Raw genomic sequence first — 24,242 nt, forward strand, 5'->3', positions numbered from 1 at the left:
TTTGAAATTGTAAAAGTAACAAACATGTTCGACAAATACAAAAGTAAAAATAAAAATTAATCAGCAAAGTTTTGAAAAATCGAAAAAAAAAATCGTCAATTTTTCTTATTTGTTTTCCTTCTCGTAAGTGTTGACACTGCTGAAAAGACTTTCCGTTCATGAAACTGAAGCGCTGTCACTTGCTGTGAGTTTTTTTAGTACACATATTGACAGATGTGTCTATGTTATCATAAATGAACTTTCGTTACATCAAAGGAAAAAAAACCTCTTGATAAACAAATTCGTGATGATAACCGCACTTAGGAATATTGATGCATGTAATATTCGAATACATTTGCGTTGAGTTTTGAATAGAGACACATAGACTTTGCGATACTTTGAATATATAATATAAAATATGGTCCATTCCAGTGCAAATACACCGATTGGTTTTAGTAAGTTTGTTTGGAATTTATTTGAAAGAAATCGTTTTAAAACAAACATTAATTCTTATTTGAATATTTAGCAACGGATTGCCTTCAAAATGTAAATGTACATTTGCGTGGTGTTGAGGAATCTGCCGCTTACTATTCGACGATTGGCCAAGTTAGTGGGGTTAATGAATTGATATGGGCATTGAAAGCTTTACAATTGACCGATTTAACAACTTTAGCTGGTGACGATTGTCAGTCAAATGTACGACGACTTTGCATTCGTGCTGCATTCCCATTCACTGATCATGAACTGCGATTCCTTGACAATGATGTCAAATCCAAAATACACACAGCGGCGGTTTGTGTATATCCAAGCCGTGTTCGGGACGCTTATGAAACACTACAGTCTTTGGAAGGGGGCAAGAGAATCGAAATTGCAGCAGGTAACCATTTTTCTACAACTTGTACTTCAATCCACATGTTCATTGTTTCCTTTTTTATTCTCAATTTTCCAATACACAGTGGCAACCGGGTTTCCAACGGGCCAGTATCCGTTAAGTACACGCTTACAAGAAATTCAATATGCCATTGCGCAAGGTGCTACAGAAATTGACATTGTGATCGATCGTACGTTGGTGTTGTGCGGTGAATGGCAAAAACTTTATGACGAAATTGTTGAAATGAGAAATGCATGCGGAATTACCGTCCATATGAAAACAATTTTGGCAATTGGTGAATTAGGTACATTTGAAAATGTATACAAAGCATCAATGGTTGCAATGATGGCTGGTGCTGATTTTATAAAAACATCCACCGGCAAAGAGAGTGTGAATGCCACATTGGAGGTTGGTTTGATTATGATTCGGGCCATTCAAGACTTTTACAAGCTAACAAATCGTAAGATCGGCTTCAAACCAGCCGGAGGAGTTAGAAGTGTTCAAGATGCAATCGCGTGGATGTCATTGATCAAATCAACATTGGGCAATGAATGGCTTCAACCGCATCTCTTCCGATTTGGGGCATCCGGCCTTTTGGACGACATCGAAAAAAATGTCAAAAATCATTTTCAAAAACACGCGTAGAGTGCTATGCTGTACAATAAGTCGGCAAGAAAAAAACTTTATTTTTGTTTTTTTTTTTATTCATACACAAAAGTCATTGTTTTTACTCTTTGGAATTTTTTTTAATTTAATCTTGTTTTTTTTTTGTTAATCCAACTAAAGCATAAAGCAACATTAATATAATTAATTAAAAATAAAACTAATGCATAAAGCGCATATTACTCTCAATTTGTTAAAAAAAAGAAGTTGTGTTGCTCTTAAACTGGTGTAAATATCGTTTTGTTTTGTCACAAATGTTTGCCGCTAATTTGTTTTTCTAACACAGTGTATGTGTATGGGTGTGAGAGAATTGTTTTATGTGTGAACGTCGGTATTACGTGGGTACTTCTTCGGCTTTAAAACCATCGGCCTCGGATGCACTGTATTTGGTTAGATGCATCTTACCATCATTATCAATATAACCGTATTCACCTTTTACGCTGCCATCAGCTTCTCTTTGCTCAACCCGAAATTGACGTTCTTTGCTGCAAATGTAACAACATTTTTAAGAAATTAGTATTATTTTTTTCAGTGCATGCACTGCAGTCTCCACAACAAAAGATAAAAAAAATAGAAAATAAACAAAACCGAACGAAAAAAATCTAATCAAAGAAAACTGCCAGTCAATACAGCAGAATCGGACCTGGGACCCTGAGTGCATGTGAGAACGAAGTGTCGCAAAATTGCTGATCATTTCGGATGTGTTGAAAAACCGAGTACAAAAATAAAGTGTTTGTTGTGTTTGTCTAGAATGAATCTATATATTCTTGCTTGTGAAGTCTTGTGTATTTTTGTGTGTGTTTTCTGTGGTGTGCGCTTGGGAAAAGGAAAAAAATTACCGTCTCCAGTGAAAACAAAAGAGACAGAATTAAAACAAAAAGGAATAAAGCAGTTTTTTGCTGTTTTTACCCGCGGCCCGTATCATAGCCAAATTTATAACTATTTGGTCCTTCGAAGCCATGCATTTGATATTCAACACGTTTACCCGCTTGGCTAGATTCACCCGTTTCACTAAAACTATGACTTTTACCCTGTTCATCATGCTCATTATAATGTTTATTATGTTTATGCGCTTGTTCATGTTCATTGGTATTTGATTCACCTGATTCGTGTAGTTTGTGCACATTGATTTTTTCCGATCCGGCCGCTGCAATTGTGCTCGATTGTGGCAATTGAATAGCTTCCGTATTTTGCTCCTGTTTATATTTTGGAATATATTCGCCAGTATTTAAATCACCATCGGTTAAATCGCGATAGACTGGTGCTGGTGCGAAACGTTCAACCGGTTGTGATGTGACAAATGGTGTGTGTTCACTATCCAAAACCAAACCATCGTTATCAATGGGAACAAGTGAATCGTCGCCTCCACTGCGTCCATACGATTTGCTATGGTTCACATCTTTTTTATTTGGTTGGTATTTTTTCGGCACTTTCTTCGGTTTAACATCATAATAATTTGGTTCCTCATTTTGAATTGGTGGCTGCATTTCCATCAGCTGCAATTCTTTTTCACCATACTTTTGATTATCATCATAGACAACTTTAACGGGAAAATAATAATCGAAACGATTATTATATGAATAGGATGATTTTTCTTTTTGTGCTTGTTCCACTTGGAAATTGATTGGTTGTGAGTCGAGACTTGGTAACGGAGGTGGTTGCACATATGAATCCAATGACAATGGCACTCTCACTGGATTATCATTTAATGGTTTAACATCATCACGGTCACGTGGATATTGGGCAAGTAAATAATAATCATCTTTGCTCTTGTTTCGTTCGGGGTCCGGTAAGTACAATGGAATCGATGGCGGTAGCATAAGATCACTTGGTTGTAAAATGGACGGTCGTGGTGGATTCTCTTGAATCAATGTTTCCACCTGATCTTGTGTCAAATTGGCAGCGGTTATCGCTTGGGGTCGACTCATTTTAACTGGTGATGATTGCACCACACACAATATTCCAACGACTATCGCCTACAGAAAGAAAATAATAACCATTAATACACTTTTTTTTGCACAACTCAATCCGATTTCGATTTGAAATCAAATGTTTACTTTTTTCTCATTGAAACATGACATGCAATTTTGTCTGTCGGAATGCAAATCAGAACTTAAGATTGTTTCGAGTTGAATGCAAATACGTGAATTTGCGTTTCATTTCTATTTTAAGCAATTTGGCACGACTGGCAAATAAATTAAACGAATGATTCCCTTTTTTTGAACAGACACACAATTGAATTTCGGATCGTTAAACATTTACAGGTATTTTTAATTGCGATTACATCGAAATTAAAATATATCGATAATTTTGAATCAACTGCCGTTGATGTTAATCGATGTGAATTTGATTTATGCCACTTTGTCTCGGTGCTCCTTTTTCATTTGTTCATTCGTATAGCGAAAAATTATTCATATGCAAATGAACAAGCGAAAACTTCATTCAATATATATTGTTTCGTTCTGAGTGTGTTACGTATAACGATTTGTTATTAAATTTTTGCATTTATTATCAATAACAATGAAGGTAAACCACTTGAAACAAAACGATCAATGATCAACAAACAATGCAGTAATGTGTTAGCTTGAATGAACCATTCGAAAATCAGATGCAAAACGTTCTACATTTTGTTTTCGCACGCTTTTCTCTCTTTCACATCAGTGCTGTGAAATCACGTTTCGTTTTTTTTTAATTCATCGAAAAGGTTGAAAGCCACACGAAGCAATAAATTGTGATAACTTAAACGGGTTTTGAAAATGCGTAGTTATCGGATCGGCGATCCAAGTTCATTCTGGGATTCACGTGCAATCTAGAAAGATCAATTTGAATAAAGTTGAATGTGACCTAAATGATTTACAACATGTTTGACACTTTGGCTCTCAATATATCATTTTAAATGACTTTGAAACCAATAAACATGAAAGCACACTGTTTTTAGTGAAAAAAAATCGTTTCATAATATCAAATTCACAGTTTCTATAGCATTTTTTTCTTTAAAGAGTAATCTTTTTTTGCTGAAAAACTGCCTTTGCTTGTTTCTTATTATGTTATTTTTTCTCTGTTGGCATGTAAAATTATTAGTTGCATTTTAAAGGATTTCACCCTGACTCCATTTTCTTTGCGCCCATAAGGTCGAAAATGTATTCTTTATTTCGAATACAATAAAGTCTTTTGCTTACCAAAACGTGATTTATACAAAGATGAATTTAAATTACTTATACTGCTCAATCACAGTCAATGGAGATTACTGTAATACGCGCTTCAAGCACAAAACGTAGGCATCAATTTAAATTTCAACAACGAAATTTTTTTTTTCCAAAATAGAAAATTGTCGGTTTTCTTTGTTTCTTTTTTTCCGTTGCAAAGGTGTAAATTAATTTGAATGAATTACATGTTTAGAAAAAATGTACTGCCAATTGGCGTGTCTGTCTATGCGTGTTTCATCTTGTGACACTGTTTTGCAAACACATACAATCCAGTAATGAACTTGAGACATTGAAATGATGTGACCATTGTGTTATGTTTTGTTTGTTTATTGTAGTTTTTGTTCTCACAATCGTTCAAATGTATGTTCATGTTAAAGACCGTTGCAAATAATTCGGTAATAAAAATAATTCGAAACGAAAAAAGGCTAAAACAGTTAACAGAATTTCAGTCAAACAATACTAACAATGCAATAGAACCATTGTTAATTGCGTACTCATACATATTAAATTTTTATTTAATTATTAAATTCACTTGTCGTTCTTGTCAAAATGCGTAAATGTGTGACAAATTAAGAAGAAGAAAAAACGACACTTACAAAACGAAACATTTCGGTCACTGTTTTCTTCATCGCCTAGATACTTGGAAAAATTGTCGCCGTTCAATTCGAATTAAAAAAAATATTATTTTTTTTTTTTAATTTCACATAAACAAAAGCACAATTCCGTTTGTATAACTTTTTTCTTTTTTTTTTCAATTCATTAGTTCTGCATAAAAATTTGTGTTTTTTTACAATGTATTCTGATTGGATTTTAATTTTTCGGAATTATAGCGTGTTATGATAACTCTTCCTTGATTATGCAATTTGCGATCGATAGCACACGCGATATACGACCTATATTTGCAAATGCAGAATAGAAAAACTAAAACAAATTCGCACAAAATATTTATATAATCGACGAACGGTTGGAAGCGAATCGGTTTGCTTCTTAAACAATACCGAAAGCGAAAATGATTGTGTGCGATTTTGGCACTCACAAGTACAGAATTGTTATTTTATTAGGTGCGCGCGTCGTCTTATTTCTATGCTGACTGTCTAACAAATGAGCGAGTCGCTGTTGTGGTCATTGTATTTTATAGTGCGATAGCAACAGCCACTTCAGCAACACTCCAGCACTAACAATATTTTTGGTGCGTAATTCATGCTCTTTTTTTCAAGCATGTTTTTTCTCCCTTTTTCTTGCTGGCTGCGCACACGAGTGTTTGTCTTTCGTTGTGTTCGATGTGTCGATGTGTGTGTGCTTGATCATGAACGAAATGAAAAAAAAGAAAAATCCACTAAGACCGTTTTCGATTGATGTGTAATATTTTGAAAAAAAAAAGCATTCATTAAAACAAAACAAAAACACAACACAAAAGCGGAAACTAGAAGCGATACAGCATAGTAGCAAAAAGTAGAGAGCAAAAACAGCATAGGAGTGTGCACTGTGCATAGATATAGATATTGACAACTTGTTCATTGAAAGAAAAATCGTACTTTCGATTTCATTTTTGAACAAGTGTGCGCGCGTACACGATGCAAGGTGCTTTCTTCCATAACGACGACTACATCGGGTTTTTTTGTTTTTGTTTTTGTGAAACAGTAAAATAACCATGCCAATACATAAAATGCAGGCTAATTTAATTCATTCTTTTCGAGCCAAAAGGCCAGTCGTTTTTTTCTTTCGTCGTTGATGCACTTCTTTTTCAGAAAACAAAACCAAAGATTCAAACAAAAGATATAAAAACAAAACTAACGACATTATACATAGATTCAAACACTTTCTTGCAAATTTTGTTTCACTTCTCCATATCCAAACCCAATGAGCCCTTTTTGGCTGTCTCTTGGCTTCTAATGCTATGCAATTTGGGCGTTAAATAGATTTACTCTTGTGATCGTGAAGGTTCCATTTTTGGGCTTAATTTGATGAAAAAAATGATGATTTATTTCGCTAGCATTTTCGACATGAATATAAACGGCTGGCTGGGAACGCAAACTCATGCTGGCACAAAACAACAATAACAACCACGTTATCAATTCATATTGCTAAAAAAAAGCACAACGCTCGACTAAGTTAATTACCTTTAACTCGATCGATGATGATGACTTGGTAAAGAAAATTGAAACATTTCACGCTTTCTTTTAACATCGACGACAAGGTAGCATTTGTAAGCAGTATTAAATGTATGTGTATTATTAATCAAATGCAATTCAAGTGTTATTATGGCCAATACAGACCACTTACACACATATCAGACGACGAACTAAACGATGAAGCTGAATATCAATCGCTTTAGCATACCACAAGTCTTTGGAATTTCACTTTTATGTCTTTTAATGCAAAAACACGAAACTTCAATAAATGCATCCAAATCTGGCCAATTTAATTAACCTACTGCAGTTAACAGGTAGAAGCAAAGAAATGTGTTTGTGGAATGGTTATTTTGGTTTGGATACCCATTAATTTCATTTTATGAGTGTGATCACAATTGTGGTGGTTTTTGTATGTACGGTTTTTGATGCGGAAGACTTGATGAATTGGTGACAATAAATGACTGCTTTCCGAGCAAATGAACAAACAAATCAACCATGTTGAGTTTAATTTTTTTTTTCATTATTACGTTTCCTACTTCAAAGCTGCGCCCCAAAGATCAATCTTTGACTTCGCACATTTTATCGACACCATACAATGTTCATATATAAATTGGCCAGCAATCGTAAAAATCTTGTGCATTGATTTTGATTTACGAGCACAGTTAAACCGAATTATCAAAACGTTTTTGTGTTGTTATTTTTTTTTTTTTTTCATTTTCTTTCCGATTTAAACGTGAAAAACCTGAACAATTTATTGTGCGAACACTTTTTTCCCGTTAATGATTCGGACCGATCGTAATATCCGAAGCTAAATAAATTGACGATGCTGATTCGAAACTTTAACGCACGTGCATAAATATATCAATATAACATCAGAATAATTTTCTTTCTCTATCTCTCTAATACAAATCCGCATGCATTTATTGCATGGTTGAATCATGCATTCTCTTGAGCTTGCAGAGTAGCCGTATCATCCGTTATTTCTACATTAAATCAATAATATGTGTGGTATTGTTTTTCTTTTGTGAGAGCGCACGTTGTTGAATCGATTATTTATTGTTTTGTTTTCATTCATGGCGCTTTTGTATTGACAACAGTGACGGCGGCGGCGGCGGCGGTCTACAAGTGAACGGAATATAACCAAATCAAAACAACTCCTCGACGTTGATTATATTTTCTCAATGAAGATTTATAATAACGATCATGTGCGAACAAAAATGTAAACAGAACGCATCTGTACCGTAATCTTGAATTGTATGTGCCTATGTGTGTGTATATATATCCTTTGTTTTCACTTTATGAGGTTCAACAGCTTGTCTGTATGATTGTTTCTTTTTGTCTGTTCGTTCATTGTGCAGCTGTGCATTGCATCGGTAAATTGATGTCTAATTCCGAATTAAGCTCACATCAAATTATGAATGTACACACTATTAAATGGTGTGAAAGAAGTAGACGTAGGAAAATGTAAACAACGTCAACCGATTTGCAGAAGGAGACAGATAATGAATGAGAGACTCAATTAAAAACCAATGCATTTGAGCACAAATGAACGAACAAAAGAGAGAAAATGACGATCATTTCATCTGTATCGGCTTTCTTAATCTATCCGGAGGCTTTCCGTTTCATTCCGATTAGATCGCAGAGTGAATGAAACCGACAAATTGATGGAGAGAGATAGACTTTAAACCAGTTATTTTTTTTTTTTCAATCCGGCGGGGCTAATTGTTTGCATTACATCGATATTGATAATTGGCAAACGTACTTGATCGTTGAATGACTTCATAAGCGATTTACTTCACTTTTTCTCTCTCCATCTCTAATAATTCCAATGTTTGTAAAATAATCGAATACGACGACAATAAAGATGAAGAAAAAAAATGTTTGCATTCTCTCTACTGTTTATCACTTGCAGTTTTCTTACGTCAATTTTTTTTCGTTCGTTTCTTTTGTTATCAGCGCGTGCGACGACGGCTGTGGAATGTCTAGAAAGCCGAAACATTTAATTGCACACATTTGTTTGATCATTTTGCACTTGAAATGGCAATTGGTGTTGCCAATTATATTGCGTATTTGATTGAATATATAAACCTGAAATTGCGCGAGAGCAAGATGGAATTGATGAAAAAGAAACACGCATTGAAATTATGATCTTATGTCATTTGAACCACTTATGATTGATTGACTCCGAGAGTTGAACGGAGTGTGTTCGAGCGGTCAGTTAAGTCATGTGGAAAATTAGATAATTTCCATTAACGCGTAATGTGTGCGTACCATTTTTTGGATGTCGATTACAGCATAGCATTTTGTATTTCATATTCTTGTAAATTCTGATTTTGGAAATGGTTTCATTTCAAGACGCAACAGAAATCGTGTCCAATTTCAAAATGATCAAGCATGATGCTGAAATTTGCAAACCAACAAAAAAAGTCATTGTATAATTGAAAATGGAATGCTAAAAGCTAGGCTAAAAGTGTCTCTTTTTCTCGGTTTCTTTCTTTCTCTCTCTCTCTCCCTGACTGTCTGTCTGTATGTATCTTATACATTGTCTCTATTTCAACGAGATCGCAAAGTAGGAAATGCACGATAATAGCGAAGGTGTAATAAAATCTCAACAAAGCGCGTTCGCATGGTGAAAACATACGCACAACGACGCTAATATGGAAACACCACACGTTAACACCATTATTTCAACCATAATCTAATCGATAAATTTATCAACAGCGCAATTTGCTTTGCATGATGTAAGAACTATTATATGACTTAACATGTATTTTTATTTTAAATTTCTATTAACTCATTCGCATTGTTGAGATGACATGAAGTGGACAATTAAATCGAGGTAGAAATATTCTCAACAAGGAAAACACCGAATACGAAAAAGATATACGAAAAACCAAAGAACATAAAAAAGCAAAGAATTTTTGATTTGTGACGATGACAGTGTATGCGAAATTGCGCACGCTTGCACGGCTGGTAAGTTGAAATCATTATCTCACCATTTAGTAGCGAATGGTTTTCAAGCTTTGATGACTTTCCACTTTATGCGCATGGTTTAATGCCAGTCATGACAATTTATAATCACATCAAGTTCATGTATTTGAAATATTCTGGGCTCTTTTTTCACATTGTATTTTATTACTTATAAAAATGAATCAAGTCACACCAATGATTTCGGTCAATAGTACATGCCAACTTCAATGAAAAAGACATACTTGAAATCAAGTCAAAATCTTCATTCATAAAAAAACGATTGAACTAAATGCAGATGATTCTATTCAGTAGTTATATAATTTGCATGATAGAAAAAAAGAAGACGAAGAAAAACGTTTAGACTTTTGAATGATTTACTCGAAATGAATGATGAAAGAGACGGTAATAAGCTGTGTTACCGAATTCAGGGCAATCTTCAGCGAAAGAACGTAACAATAATGAGTATGGTCTACTTGTTGTTGAGATTTTGTGCACGCAAAAAATCATCTCTTTCAAAGTAGCTTCAAAGTAACGTAAAGAAGCAACAAAATCTGTGAAGTTCGAAACATCTTTCCAATAAACATAATCATAATCGAATGGATTTTTCTTTTTGTCTGTCGAAGGTAATGGATTTTTATATAGATCCAAATATGGCGTAACCATCAAATTTTATCCGCTCTAGAAATCTAGATACTTGGTGTTTTGAAAACACTGTTTTCTTCATCGAACGATGTAACAAATATCTCGATGTGTTCACACAATTCTTTCGCATCATTTTTTGCTTCACTTTTAAAAACATCAAAAGGTAACGACTTATGCAAAATGATTGCCCCACAACAGTAACAATGCTAGAATTCGAAATAAGAAAATAGAACAAAACAGAAGTTGTGTTCTCAAAAATCGTAATGATCGGTTGAAAAACAACAATTATTTCAATGGGACGACATTTTAATAAAAAAAAAACGATAAATTGCCACTGATTCAAGTAATAGTTGATGGCGCATCTAAATTGAATTAATGTTATTCAAATCGGGGTGGCAACGCGCATTTCAAAAATATATAGAGCCACATTTAAAACAAAGATTGATTGATAAAATGATGATCAAATTACGTGTGGTTGAATCTCGTTTTCGATGTTTCTGATTGAAATAAAAACACCGACACAACGATATTGAATTTTAACAACTCTTAGCAATAAATCGTCTGTTGATTGCCAACTGCTGCTACTACTTTTTAGCAAAACAACAACAACTAAGAATAATGTGCGCCATTCATTGTTGTGAATTTTATACTTATTGCGACTTGTGCTATCATTCACTATACAAAATTCAATCTTCAATACACGCTAAGTTTTTGAGTGCTAATGCTTATGTAATTATACAAAAATGATTATACACGTACGAAGTCTGAATCTGTTCTGCTGGAGCGAATTGTATGCGCGCACTCGATCGCGTCTCATCATTTACTTAGAACGAAAATCACGACAATCATCCAATTTTAGCAAATTTAATTGAGTAAAACACCTCTCTCTCTCTCTCTGTGTGTAGAAAGAGAGACTCTCAAAGAGGATGAGAAAAACCCACGATTACACGTGCTTGAAATACATCTATTTTTTTATTCGTTAAAGTTCTTGATTCATTCTGCGCTTGTGTTTGTCCAGTAATAAATATTCAGCAGTTCGACTCTCAGTTATTGTGTTCCGTCTTTGTAAAATGCGGCTGTTGTTCGTGTTATTGTTGTTGCTCATCACATTTTACTGAGCTTGGATTGTATCGTCAATTTCTTGAATGCAGAATTCGACGTTCATAATTACGGATTAATTTTTTATTGCGCAATTTATTCATAGGTTTCGAATCGTCTTTGCTTGCTTTTTTCGAATGAGCTCGCACGCCTTAATTTGCATTTTATTTCAGGATTTCGAACCAATATTGTTGTTGTTGCTGTTGGCCGTTTTGTTGCGTCGACTGGCTGTTGTCGTCTTTATCGTGCTTTGTTCACGTTGTTTCTTTGTTGATTTGCACTTGACATTGGAACATTGTTTTATTTTTGAAAGAAACCAAATCTTAAATTCAAATCGAATGCATTACACCATTAAAAAAAACGAATTCATCAGAAAATCAAACTCGAATTTAATTCACAAAAAGTGATTGATTGCATTTTTGAAAGAATATTGAGGCTTTTTTTAAGGAATTTTGTTCATTAACATACATTTTATGGATCCCCTTGAGCTACTTTAGAACACCTCCACATGCATAGACAACTAAAAGACTTAAACATTCCATCAAAAACAAATCGTCATTCTGATAAACGACGAGCCCAGCATATTTGTTTCCATTCGTCACTCTGTAGTACATCATACAGTATCAATCAAATACCAACAATATTGTCCATGTTGGGAAAAAAAACGTACGCGTGTCGAATACAAAAATCGGCGAACGTATGTATTATATATGAGTCATGATCGGTTAAAACATGAAAGTAGTTGCATCGAAATACAACAACATTTTCAAAAGAAATTGTATTCGTTTCAATTTTATGAATTGGATTTAATTGTGCTTGCATGGTTTCCTTATTTTCCATGTGAACTATACGGTCGTGTTATAATTTCAATTTTTCCTGTAAACTATTAAATGTTTTGTTGTTGTCTGTTTCTTTCTTTAAATCAATTATATGACCGTGTATGAACAGATTGAGCACACCGTTTGATTTACTTAAGTAGACATTAAAATGGAATAAATAAAAATTGCTCATAATGTTAATGAAATGAAAGTGATCACACCGTGAATGCGAACGAATTTCACGACATTAGCATCGAAATTGAAAAAATTCCATGGATAAATGATGTGATAGAGATACAAGCCATTTAATAATACCTACACGATATTGTCAGCAGAGAGAGAGAGAGAGAGAGAGAGAGAGAGACGGGAAAAAAGATTACAACTTACACACGACTATTTAATAGACATTCGGCATCTTGTTTCACAAAAAAGGAAAAATTTGTGTGCAAAAGAGATTACACTGTGCAGCCGGTCAAGAGTGGCGAATAACAAATATAGCGAAACAACATCGGCAACTGAACGATCGTGGCTATAGAAAGCAAACGAACATGCGGCAATTTTAAAAAGAAAACCATAGAGAAATGAGGCGATGCGTATAATGTTATAGTGTCGCCGTTTTGTTACAACTTCTTATTGGGTTGTTGTGTGCGTTGTGGTCATTACCTCATTTCAAACGCTCATCATTTTGATGCAACAAAATGTTACGAGAATCGCAAATTTCCGCATTGAGGAACAAGAAACACGATGCACTTGCGCGCACGCGCACACGCTCTCTCTCTCTCTCCCATCTCACCATTGATTTAAACGATATGAACGCCAAAGCACTTTAAACGTTGTGTGGTTATTTAAGTTTATACTTTGTACAGCTCTATCCAACCAAAAGACTGATTGACGAATGCCGGCAAAACACACAAAAAACTGTCTCTCTGTGAATGACCGTTTCGGTCAAAGTTGTTTGTTATTTTTTTTTCGCGTTGGTTAAACTTGATTCAGTTGTTGTCATGAAAACTGCCAATTTTGTTGTGGTTTTACTCTATGTGCCATTTTGATGGGGCGCGCGCGCTCGCGCTTGCATCGGAAGTTATTCCGAAGAAAGTGTGTTAGTCGCTTGTAGCAATTTTCGTTATTAATTTCTGTTTTCTTCAATAAAACGGTGATAGTCGGTGCTTTAGCAATAACACAAAACTATAACACATAAATACAAAATATGGCCACTTGCAATACAACATACAGACGGCATAGACATCGTAGCGTTCACGATGGTTTAATTGATTTTGTCGCGTGTATACACACGAAAAAGGGCATTTTATTGTATCAGCAGTGCGTGTATTTAGTCATCATGTGTGTCATTTCTTGTTATACGGTTGCACAATTATGGTTGTTTATTTTGATGATCGAACTTCCGTTGTATTCTGGCACACACTATACCAATGGCTCAGAAAGGAAGTGGAACTTACCTATTTTGGGGCGTGTGCCAACACACATATCATCAACATTGTGAATGCACATGCACTAAGCACTGAAATGAATAACTGCAAAGAGCTGCAAAGTGAAATGGAGAGTTGAAAAAGTTTTGCATTCAGTAAAATATACTTATTTATTTATTTCAATGCGGAAATAACAAAAAAAAATATCAAAAAGCATCGGGGACATTTTTCATTTCCTCGGCAATTCGTTTTACGAGCATTAAACGTGTGAGATTATTTGATGGAATGTTACAGCTAACAAAGACCTGTTTTTTAAGACGACGCGTAAATTGTTGGGCCAACTCTTGTGAATCACAACCATGTAGTGTGCCAATAATTGTTGTGCTGACAAAATCCTCCACCGGTACCGACATCGCCAATTCATCCAATACTTCGTTTTCAAATTGTCCAATGTAAATGAAGAGCGATTGATTCATTTTCAATACACGAAATGTGTACAGTTCTTCGGATATTTCGGCGGTGAAAAAATGACCGCGCCAGTGGCTTTCGACCTTTTCGATTGTTGCATCGTCATTGCTGCTCGATGACGGTAATGTTGTTGACTCGGTTTGAACTGACGACATTTCTTCTTCAAATTGAGGCTCTTTGGCTGCAATCAGGTTAAAGAATTGACGTAAATAAAATGCATACAAATATCTTAATCATGAATCAATTTCATTTACCTGAAAATCACCGATGCAATTTGCGATAGTCTTTCAAACAATCCAATTGTTTACGATTTGGAAAACCTAACCTCAAATCGAATTACTTTTTAACTTTTAGTACATACACAGTGACAGCTGACCATTTCAAACGCATAAACGATTGTATCAATGCACTAAACCTTTAATTAATCACATTAAATTCCAAGAGATGGCGCGTTTTTCAACGAAGGGTGCTCACATTTTAAAAGTCTCGAGACGAGACTTAGTAAGGAATTGCCTTTTGGCGGTGTTCAATAAATAAATGAATTTTATGTGAAAATCGCAGAGTGGAAAGTTTTTTAAACCTTTATAAAGTATGCGAATGAAATAATGGAAAGTACAATGGACACATGCACAAAGTGAATAAATCAACATTTATGCATGTGAAATGCAACGAAAAAGTCATAAAAGAAAAATCGCCCTCGAAAAACTATTTTATTTTAATTATTTATTTCTTTGCTCTCTCATAAAGACATTTTTTCGATTATTTCCATACAATACTTTTCAGTGTATTTATTTTTAGTTTTAATGTCACGTTTCGCGTAAAATCCTTTGAAGTTGTATTTTCATTAATTATTTAATTAAAATCGGCAAACTCATGTATACATATTCTTCAATTTATTCAACTTCCATTGAATCTCGAAAAATATAGATCAGGTGGTGGTTGTGGTAATGGTTAGTTGAATATTGTTTTCAAAAGCCCACTTGAAATATGTAAGAAATTTTTTCCTGTTCATTTAAAATCAAAGAATGTCCCTACTTATTTAATATTTGCGGTGTCACTTGAATAGAGGAAAATTCTGTGTGTTTTTTTTTTTTCATTATTTCATTCTCTCTTGATGTGAATGAGTGAGGCAAAATTTCTCGATATTAAAACTTTGCAAGTAAACCGTTCAGTTGGTGCAATATAATTTGTATCCGTGTGCATAATTCAATCCGATCATAGCGATTAAATGAAAGCATAACATTTCATTCAGTTCAATTAATCATAAAAAGGAAGAAAATTAATAAACCGTTTCCCCTCGACAGCGGTAGCGGCAGAAAATGAAAAAAATCTAATAAATATCCTAATAAATACCAAATAAATGCCAATAATGTGGATGTAGTGCGGAACGAGTGCGCGCAAGCAAGAGGCGAAGAGATAAAGCAAAAATAAATGCCGGATAATCGTCTCTCGACCCTCTTGTGCTCATATAATTGAAAATCAAATAAAAACGATGACTTCTCGACTCTTCACTTTAGAAACCGTATCTCCATTCCCTCGTTCGGTACAGTGAGATAGAGAACAAAAAAACCTTTCCTTTTGAATATCCGTCTCTATCGTGCATATACTGTTGTACTATGTGCATCATTTTCAAGCCGGAACACAATTCGAAACAGCGTGCACAAAACTAAATTCAACAATATAATATGTGTATCATTGTTTGCAATTTGCACGTTTAGTAGATGTTTCGGGGTATTTTTTCCGGTTCACACTCGAAATTTTGCTTCCCCTTTTTTTGTCGCTGCTATCTCTCGACTCTTGGTCGGCCTCACAGAGTAGACCGAGAAAAAAAACCTGTTTCTCGCAACCAATATCGGCCTTGTCTTTGTTTGCATTTTTAATAAAATTCATTTTGGCCGAAAATAACAATAGCAACGACAATGCCAAACCAAATCAAATAACGACTACAAACAGGTGGAACCCCCTTCGGTTTTTTTCTCAGAGGGCACACATGTATATATTTTATTGACATTGTCGAATGCGTATCATTCAAAAAAAAAACTAGCATCAATAGCAACAAACCGACCGACCGCACTATTGAAAAAAGCAGACAGTGCCGAAGAGAGATAGATATTGCATATGCAATGGTACATAGTCGAAAAATCATTTGTAAACTTGAATGACGTTTTAGACTGGCCGTGGCCAGTGAGCCGAATGTTTCATTGATACACTGACTCGTTCGACTACGAGACAAATCAAAATGGATGAAGTGGCATACACACGCACGACATAATGAAAAACAATATGTTTTCGGTTATCACAAATGAATTCAATTGCATCATGAACGAGCAATTGAATGAACAAGTTGATAGAAAAAAAAGGTCGAAACCGATTCGAAAAAGGGAACAAAAACACATACGAACATCGTACACGCATTGCAAATTGTAATATAAAATTTTGCGCCCCTTTATCACCAATCGTCATGATCTTCTTCTTCTATCGCTTCGACCAATGCCTCATATCATACCTCTGCCCTCGTTGTCATCGTCGTCGCGCTCCCCGTCATAAAAGACAATTTATTTGTTGATAATCTATTGTTGACTACTTGTAATAAATACGTTTTCAGCCCATTGTTCAATGTTTAGACGCAACGCATGATATATCTACCTCAGTAACATTCGCCCCCGTACACATGTATGCACCCAAAAAAAGGATCTGACTCAACATATTATAACTCTGTGAGTTTAAATTTTATTCCAATGCTCATTCTCTTCCTATTTCTCTCTCTCTCTCTCTCTCTCTCTCTTTGTTTCTTTCTTCCTTTTTATTCCACAAAGAAATCAACGCACATGAACGAACAAAAAGAACGGCATTGAGACCCTCTACTCGTCGTATTTGGTTTTGCAATAAATGTAATTTCACCCGAAACGTTTAATCTTAACACTTGAACCGTACCGAAGTGTTTATTTATGCATAAATTACTCGAACTGTGTTCAAGTGAAAATACAAATATATACAGGAAACAAGTGCTTTTCTACTCGTAATATCATCATGAATGAATATTTTGTAATAAAATCAGAGGATGCAACAACAAGTCAACTCACTTTTTAATGCAATCATTTTTGCACTTTTGATGAGAAAAATTATCAATGAATCACAATTAATATAATCACTATACCGTAAACTAATTTTGTTTCAACAAAATATTCAAATCACTTAAATTACAATTCAATTTCTCTTTCATTTCTTGAAAAAAGATCCAAACTTATATACAATTTAATATGCGCTTAAAAATACGAAAAAAAAACTTTGAATTTGGTTCAATTAGTGGAATCCCTTTTTTTAGCTCGAAAAAGTTGATATTGGTCAAACTTAAATCAATATGACCATATCAGTAACCTATTTTTTTTAAATCAAAATTGGAATGTTCTAACGAAATTTGACCACTTTTTGTGTATTCGGAAAAATGGGTTAAATTAACTCCGTATTATATATCAAAGTTTTATTTGAGTAAAAAAAGAATTTATAAAATTGATCGGGCCGATGAAAATGGTTCGATTGTCATAATTGATTTTCACCAAAAGAGTATGATTGAAAGAATTTCACATTTTTCTTCACAAAAAGAATTCAATGTATTTTGCATTCGTTTTTAACTCCGATATAAGAAAAAGTTGTTGAAAACTTTCGTCAGACAGCGGCATATCTGCATTGACATAAACGCCGAAACAAAATAAAACACACACACACTCACATGTGCATGTTTCACGTAAAATGTAAAATACATTCGGCACCCGAATATGCAGCGTAATATTGTCGTTTCATGTGCACGGTGTGGTAATATTAGAAATTGTTGAAATAAAATGTTAAACGAACAAAGACTAGAAAAAACTAAAAGAGAAGAACACGGTTGAACCAACACAGTGCATAGCGAACTCACCCTTCATCGGGATACAGTTCTGCACGTCTATTTAAATAGACTTTTCGAGAGAATAGATCAAGAGCGCGCGCGACGACATTAACTTACTGACAAAAAAAAAACACAGAACCATGGAACAGCAAATTGTGATGCGCTACACTTGAATGATGAACAAGACCGAAACGAGTGAATGCCAAACGATTTTTTTATAAAGAAAAAGAAAAAAATATATATCAAGCAATATCCGCATCATTTAAATCGGTGACATAGTCGCAGAGGTCTAATATCTCTGACGGTGTTGCATTGCTTTTTTTATTCGATGTATAAAATTTTTAAAAACATAAAGGCTTGTATTCAATTTACTTGTCTGCTGCTCAAGTATTTGGAGATTTCCAAAAAAAAAAACATTTTTAGTTTTACAGCTTGCGCAAATTTAATAATGAAAATACATGGCACAAAAATGTGAGAGAGAAAAAAATATATTACGACGAAGCATCAAAGTTCAGAAAAGATAGAAAATCCTTCAGGCAATTACACGTTCTTCATTTTTATGAATAATATAGTTTCAAATACTTCATTTCAGCGCATTTTTTTTATCATGTGTAAAGGATTTTTAATGAAAATTTCATCGTAGCCTATTCGTTGGCTAAGATTTTTGCTGTTGTTTTGTGTTCATGATGCAATTGTTCTGGGGGATGTTTTTGTTCTTATAGCATTATTCTAAATCTAATAAAATGATTTGATGTTCAACACGAGCAGCAGTAGCAGTCAAAGTGTCCAATGTCTCGATCGAAATAATGGTTGTAAAACTCTTTCGCTGGTGTGTGAAGTGTATTTGTCAAATGATAATAAAACCGTTTTTAATACCTTCCTTTTTGTTTGTGGCACATCAACATAGAAAAACGCATATCACAAGAGTGTTGTCGTTTAATTGAATGTAACCCTTGATGTGCGTTGCAAAGAGAGCGACCCTTCTCTCACTCTTAATCCTGTTCATAATATGGTATTGTTCTTAACACCGACAGCATCAGCAGCACTAGCAGCAGCACCAACAACATGCCATTTATTTTGTCATCAGTACAAATTATTTAATTTGGTTTTTATTAGTTTTTATTAGATGAAAAGCATTGAAAGTTTAGAGGGAGCTAGAGCAAAGCAGTTTGACAATGTGAGCCAATGAAGAATGGAAATAAACGATATGATATTATTGTCAATGGTTATGGTGCAATCGAAATGGTATGTGCGTGTGCGGAAAAATCTTGAATTTTCTACATAAAATACGCTCTCTCTCTCTCTTGCTCATTTCACTTCGGCAATTTTATGTTGTCATCGCCACAATGCCGCTATTACACTGATGCGGGTGTTAGTGTTTGTTGCCAGTGACGGAGATCAACGTTTTTCCGTCGACAAAAACAACGTGCATGCCATCGATTGCAATTTGTTATTATATTATCCGTTTTATATTGCAATACGACATTGAAGAATATCCGCGTCGGTTTAATGGCAATTTTATTTATATATCATATTATCCATCATGCATTGCCATAACATTTCTTATTACGACTTTTCCACACAAAATACACACAACACACTCACATAATGAATTATTGCTTTCGTGCATTGAATATTATTGTTATTTTACGCGCTTATTACTACTAATAACTTGTGTATTCTGGTGATCATCAACGGTTTTCATCGTTCACATATATGAAAATCTCATCCCCATGTGTGTGTGTGTATGTGTTCTTATATCATCATCTCAGACCAATAATAACGGCCAGTCGCTCGCTTTTGATGTATTCTTGCCAAATACCGAAACGGATCCGTAGAAAATTAATGGAAAAAAGAAACAGAACCGAGAAGAGTGAAAACCACATTGAACGCACTAATTTATTTGATTTTCTAACCTCTTCCTCTCGATTGCTCCGCTGTCCAATTGATTGCTGCTCCTTAGCTTTCTCAATTGTTTGTCGGTTCGCAATGCTATTTTCCACTGTTTCGAAGCACATCTATTTCGCTTCGGTCATATTAATGATATTGTGTTAAAGGGAATATGAGCGGAATTAATCAATGGACAGCTCATACAGCATAGGTGATTCGACAGTCATCAAGGAAAAAAGTGCGAAAATTAGTTTTTCCAATTGTATCCAATATTCTTTACACATATAAAATATATAACAATTTTTCACAATCGAAACGTTTTTGCGTTTCATCACGCTTGGGAACGGAAAAACATTTCGAAAAGAACGCACGAAATTCATTTTTGACCAAACAATTTATTATTACATTTTTTTTCACGAATGACCGAAATGTTATATTAAATTCATCGAGCATGTTTCTTTAATTCAATGTTGTGATTCGTTATTTATGTGAGACGACAGCATTTTTCGGGGCATCGAAAATAACAATTGTCTTCGACAGTTGAATTTGTTCAAATCCATTCCGAAAAGTAATGATAATAATATCTCGACTTCAACAACAAAGAATGAATATTTTTTTATGCAAAAATGCTTTGAGTTATTTCTATTACATCCTTGGAATTTTTACACGCATTTTCAATAAGAAATTACAAAAAAGTATACATTTCCATTATTATTACTATTCATTTTTTGCTTCTACTCTCTCTCTCTCTCTTGAATTTTATGAACTTGAACATTTGCTTGGAATGATTATTATGAATTGTCATTGCTGCTCAATTCGACATAATTTTTCAAGAATTTATTCATTTGTGTTGTTCGTTCCAGTTGATAATGCGAAGAAATGACAACAACGATTAGCGTGTGACCATCAATTTGATGGGCGTTTTTTGCATACCGCTTGGTTTTTTTTATTCAAATGAAGTACTTAAATAATGTAATTAAATTTTATTTTACCTTTTAATCACATTTTGTACAAACAGCCGCAAATAAGCGCGCGGCGCTCTTCTTTCCGCTCTCATCACATTATTGCCTCATTAAATTAAGCATCAACAAACAATTGAAGAGACGAGAACGAAGTGAATGTGATTCAACAGAGTGAAAAAAAGGCGATACAAAAATACCAAACCAATAAACAATGCCACTTTGAATTTATGTTAATAATATCATTTTGAATGGTTTCGTTGACCAAGTAATTGTGTGTTTAAAAACTGAATAAATTACACTAGATATAGACCTGGTTACTAACAAATACGGTTAAATATTCTGTCCATTTTACATGTATTGCAATCGGCTCTCGAACATCGAAACGATTTATGGGCTAGTCGAATCGAGTAATCTTACTGACACCCGATGGTGTGTGTGTATGTCTTTTTTCTTCATTTTCTCTATCTTGATGTCTCTTGGTGTATCTTCTGTGATGAAAACAAAAAAAATATATATACTCAAGTGTCTCCGTGTTTTGACTTGAAATGATGAATGAAAAACCGTTTGCATGCGGTGCGCGAATGATATTCGATAACACGTGAAATACATAGCAAGAGACAACGAAAGACAACTGTATTTGGGATGAATTGAGTGAAATTCCTTTTTTGTCATTAATAAACCTTTAATCTTTATACGAGCAATTCGTGTCATGCTGGATGCAAAATATGCGCATATTTTGAGAGATTCGAATACTTTTCGTGTGTTCATTTCACCGCCGATCATCAGCATGCAAAAATTGTGCGCTTTGTTATATGGAAGACGGGCGGCCAGAATCGGCAATCGAACGGCGGGAAAAAACCGTCAAAATGCTGCTTAAACCGTACCTATCTCATTTGAATGCTGTATTTTTATTTTGTTATGAAAAATGTGTCGAAAAATTAGAAAATAAAACAATCACAACTTAAAGCAGAGAAAAAAAATATCAGAAAGAGAGAGAGAGTAAATCAAAAATATCTACAAAATAAATTTTTTAATATATCTTTCTTGAAATTGAATTGGAATTATGAATTTTAAATATGAATTTAATTTAAAATTCTTTCTTGATAGACAAAAATATGTGTGATGCTTTCATTCCGGCTTATTTTCATTTCAGGATTCATTCATTTTTTACGCAAATTCTTAGCCATATCAAAAAAGAAAATAATAATTCCAAAGCAAATGGATTTAATTAGATTTGTGCTTGAAGTGCAATCACAATAAAAGCCGAAAAAAACGCAACAAACCAACATTTTTGTTTCTCTCGATTACTTCTTTCCATCTCTATAGTATTTATCTTTATTTGACTGTAAATTTGATATCAAAAGTATTTATCTTTTTTCGAGGAAATTCAGTTTATTTTTTGTTGTTGGAAGAAAGCATTTATTTCAACAAGTCCAAGTGAAATTATGAATTATTTGCATTTTGATGAGCAAAAGAGAGAATAAGAATAGAAGCGTTGCAAAGTAAGCATTGTACTGAAGTATTTGCATAGGAATGCCTAGTCGAGAGAAAAAAAATTGTTTCATTTGTTTATAGAACATTTTTTCGAAGAAGGTATGCAATTAGAGTCAAAGTAAAATGTTTCTTTGTTTTTGTAAATTTTTAGTTTGTTTAGTATCAGTGTATGCTTACGGTTGGTGTTTTCACATCAGCGAGAGAGTGCGTGAGATGGCCCAAATTCGAACGGGAATGGCGAAAGGTAAATTTTAAAACTGGTAAATCTCAAAGAGTCTCTCCTCGCAAATTGTTTCACTCACAGTTTATTTTCACAAGTAACTCACGAGTGCTCTGCTATATTGGTTAAAACATTTTGATGTATCTTCAAAGTCTCCCTTGCTCTTCTATGCCACACTGTCTTCATCACAAATGGACTTTAATATTTTTTGAATGTTTGAACGAAGTGAGACTTGAGATAGTGGCAGCGAGCGAGAAAGTGAGAGAGGGAGTCAAATGTGATCCAATTATTTTTTTCGAATTTCCTCCGATCGATAGTCCTGAATTCCTTGACTCATGCGCTCAATTTGTCATGCACGCATGTATGTGGTAGAAAGTGATATGCATAATATATGCGAGTGCCTTGAACGTAGCAAAAGCAGTGAATATGTGTCGAAAACGAGAGCATTTTACATTAAAAATTGCTAACCATTCCTTGGACGCTTTCAAGCGAATCGACCGATCTGGTGGGGAAGATTCCAGCCATCGTTTCATCATTCACGGCCGTCTTCCCGAAAAATTTTCCTTTCTTTTAGCCTCTTGCCATTGTGCAATCATTTTTATGGCATGTGCGCATTTCAACTACTCACATGCACATGTACAACATCGAATAAAATCGAGAGAAGAAGAGAGAAAAAATGCCGCCGCCACCACCACCATTACTGTTGTCGTCGTTGTTTTCATTTGTGCCAGAGTATCATCCATTTTCCCATCACGACCCAATAACTTTGATCCAAACACACTTTCACTCGACTCACGTCTCCATTTTCTGTTTGTGTATGTGTTATTCGCCACGCCAACGAAGTAATTTTCCGAATGCGTGACTTTGAATATTACTTATATTGAGTGAACAAGTTCATCAATTTGCAATACACATAATTGTGTTATGCGTTGGAAAAGTGTACTCAAGAAATACCAAAATCTATATATATTTATATAATATCATTGCCAGGATGCCGTTGGTGCTTTTGTCATTCGTTGTGAATGAGTCTTGCAGAAAATGTGCGAAATACATTGAGATTGACGACGACGACAACGACAACAGTGGTGTGGTGATGATGATGATGGCCAACAACCAACAAAAGAAAGTGAAGCAAATGCAATGTGTGGCGTATATTACATTACGTTGAATCCGGTGAGTATTTTCACCACCATTCTTGACTTGATGATCTAAAGTCAAAAGGTAGGCTGGGGGATGTTCCATTCTTTTTTTGAATCCATTGCACTCACTTTGAATTGCTTGGTTGTTCGCTTGCTCGTTCAATAAACAAATTTAAAATATGCTCTTTCGGATGTGGGAAGCGGCGAAAAAAAAAATTATATGAAATTTCATGAGCAACATTTTCATTGTTGGAATGTTGCGTATGTTACGTGTGTATCTTCTTGAACTTTGTTTTATTTTGCATCGTTTTCTTCATCGTCTTGGGTTATATATGTGTGTTGGTGATGTCTACCGAATTATTTTCGAATCTCTCATG

General features: G+C 34.4%; 3 protein-coding genes across 3 annotated transcripts; 1 reads left to right on the top strand and 2 right to left on the bottom strand.

The window, feature by feature from the left end:
- The first annotated feature begins 221 nt into the window (after window positions 1-221).
- LOC116352272 (deoxyribose-phosphate aldolase) lies at window positions 222-1,592 on the top strand. Its single transcript, XM_031784745.1, has 3 exons — window positions 222-434; window positions 506-856; window positions 936-1,592. Exons 1-3 carry the CDS (start codon window positions 398-400, stop codon window positions 1,493-1,495), a joined length of 948 nt encoding a protein of 315 aa, XP_031640605.1. The 5' UTR covers window positions 222-397; the 3' UTR covers window positions 1,496-1,592.
- Window positions 1,498-5,818, bottom strand: LOC116352271. The gene is made up of 3 exons (XM_031784744.1): window positions 5,316-5,818; window positions 2,423-3,489; window positions 1,498-1,998 (listed from the first exon to the last, which is right to left on the bottom strand). The coding sequence occupies exons 1-3, from the start codon at window positions 5,346-5,348 to the stop codon at window positions 1,848-1,850; spliced, it is 1,251 nt and encodes a 416-aa protein (XP_031640604.1). The 5' UTR covers window positions 5,349-5,818; the 3' UTR covers window positions 1,498-1,847.
- Window positions 5,819-13,957: 8,139 nt separating this feature from the next.
- Window positions 13,958-14,621, bottom strand: LOC116352476 (proteasome assembly chaperone 4-like). The gene is made up of 2 exons (XM_031785110.1): window positions 14,529-14,621; window positions 13,958-14,455 (listed from the first exon to the last, which is right to left on the bottom strand). Exon 2 carries the CDS (start codon window positions 14,427-14,429, stop codon window positions 14,013-14,015), a length of 417 nt encoding a protein of 138 aa, XP_031640970.1. The 5' UTR covers window positions 14,430-14,455; window positions 14,529-14,621; the 3' UTR covers window positions 13,958-14,012.
- Between the last annotated feature and the right edge of the window lie 9,621 nt (window positions 14,622-24,242).

Source organism: Contarinia nasturtii, unplaced genomic scaffold, assembly GCF_009176525.2.
Source record: "Contarinia nasturtii isolate CC-2019 unplaced genomic scaffold, AAFC_CNas_1.1 Cnas_scaffold_187, whole genome shotgun sequence".
Lineage (NCBI taxonomy): Eukaryota > Metazoa > Arthropoda > Insecta > Diptera > Cecidomyiidae > Contarinia > Contarinia nasturtii.

What these genes read in the sequence shown, in the direction of transcription:
- LOC116352272 (XM_031784745.1), top strand. Translation starts at nt 398, where the DNA reads ATGGTCCATTCCAGTGCAAATACACCGATTGGTTTTA. An exon ending in AAATACACCGATTGGTTTTA is followed by an intron (nt 435 to 505) that starts GTAAGTTTGTTT and finishes TTGAATATTTAG; the next exon opens with CAACGGATTGCCTTCAAAAT. An exon ending in GAGAATCGAAATTGCAGCAG is followed by an intron (nt 857 to 935) that starts GTAACCATTTTT and finishes TCCAATACACAG; the next exon opens with TGGCAACCGGGTTTCCAACG.
- LOC116352476 (XM_031785110.1), bottom strand. Translation starts at nt 14,429, where the DNA reads ATGTCGTCAGTTCAAACCGAGTCAACAACATTACCGTCATCGAGCAGC.
- LOC116352271 (XM_031784744.1), bottom strand. Translation starts at nt 5,348, where the DNA reads ATGAAGAAAACAGTGACCGAAATGTTTCGTTTT. An exon ending in TGACCGAAATGTTTCGTTTT is followed by an intron (nt 3,490 to 5,315) that starts GTAAGTGTCGTT and finishes TTCTTTCTGTAG; the next exon opens with GCGATAGTCGTTGGAATATT. An exon ending in GGCTATGATACGGGCCGCGG is followed by an intron (nt 1,999 to 2,422) that starts GTAAAAACAGCA and finishes TTACATTTGCAG; the next exon opens with CAAAGAACGTCAATTTCGGG.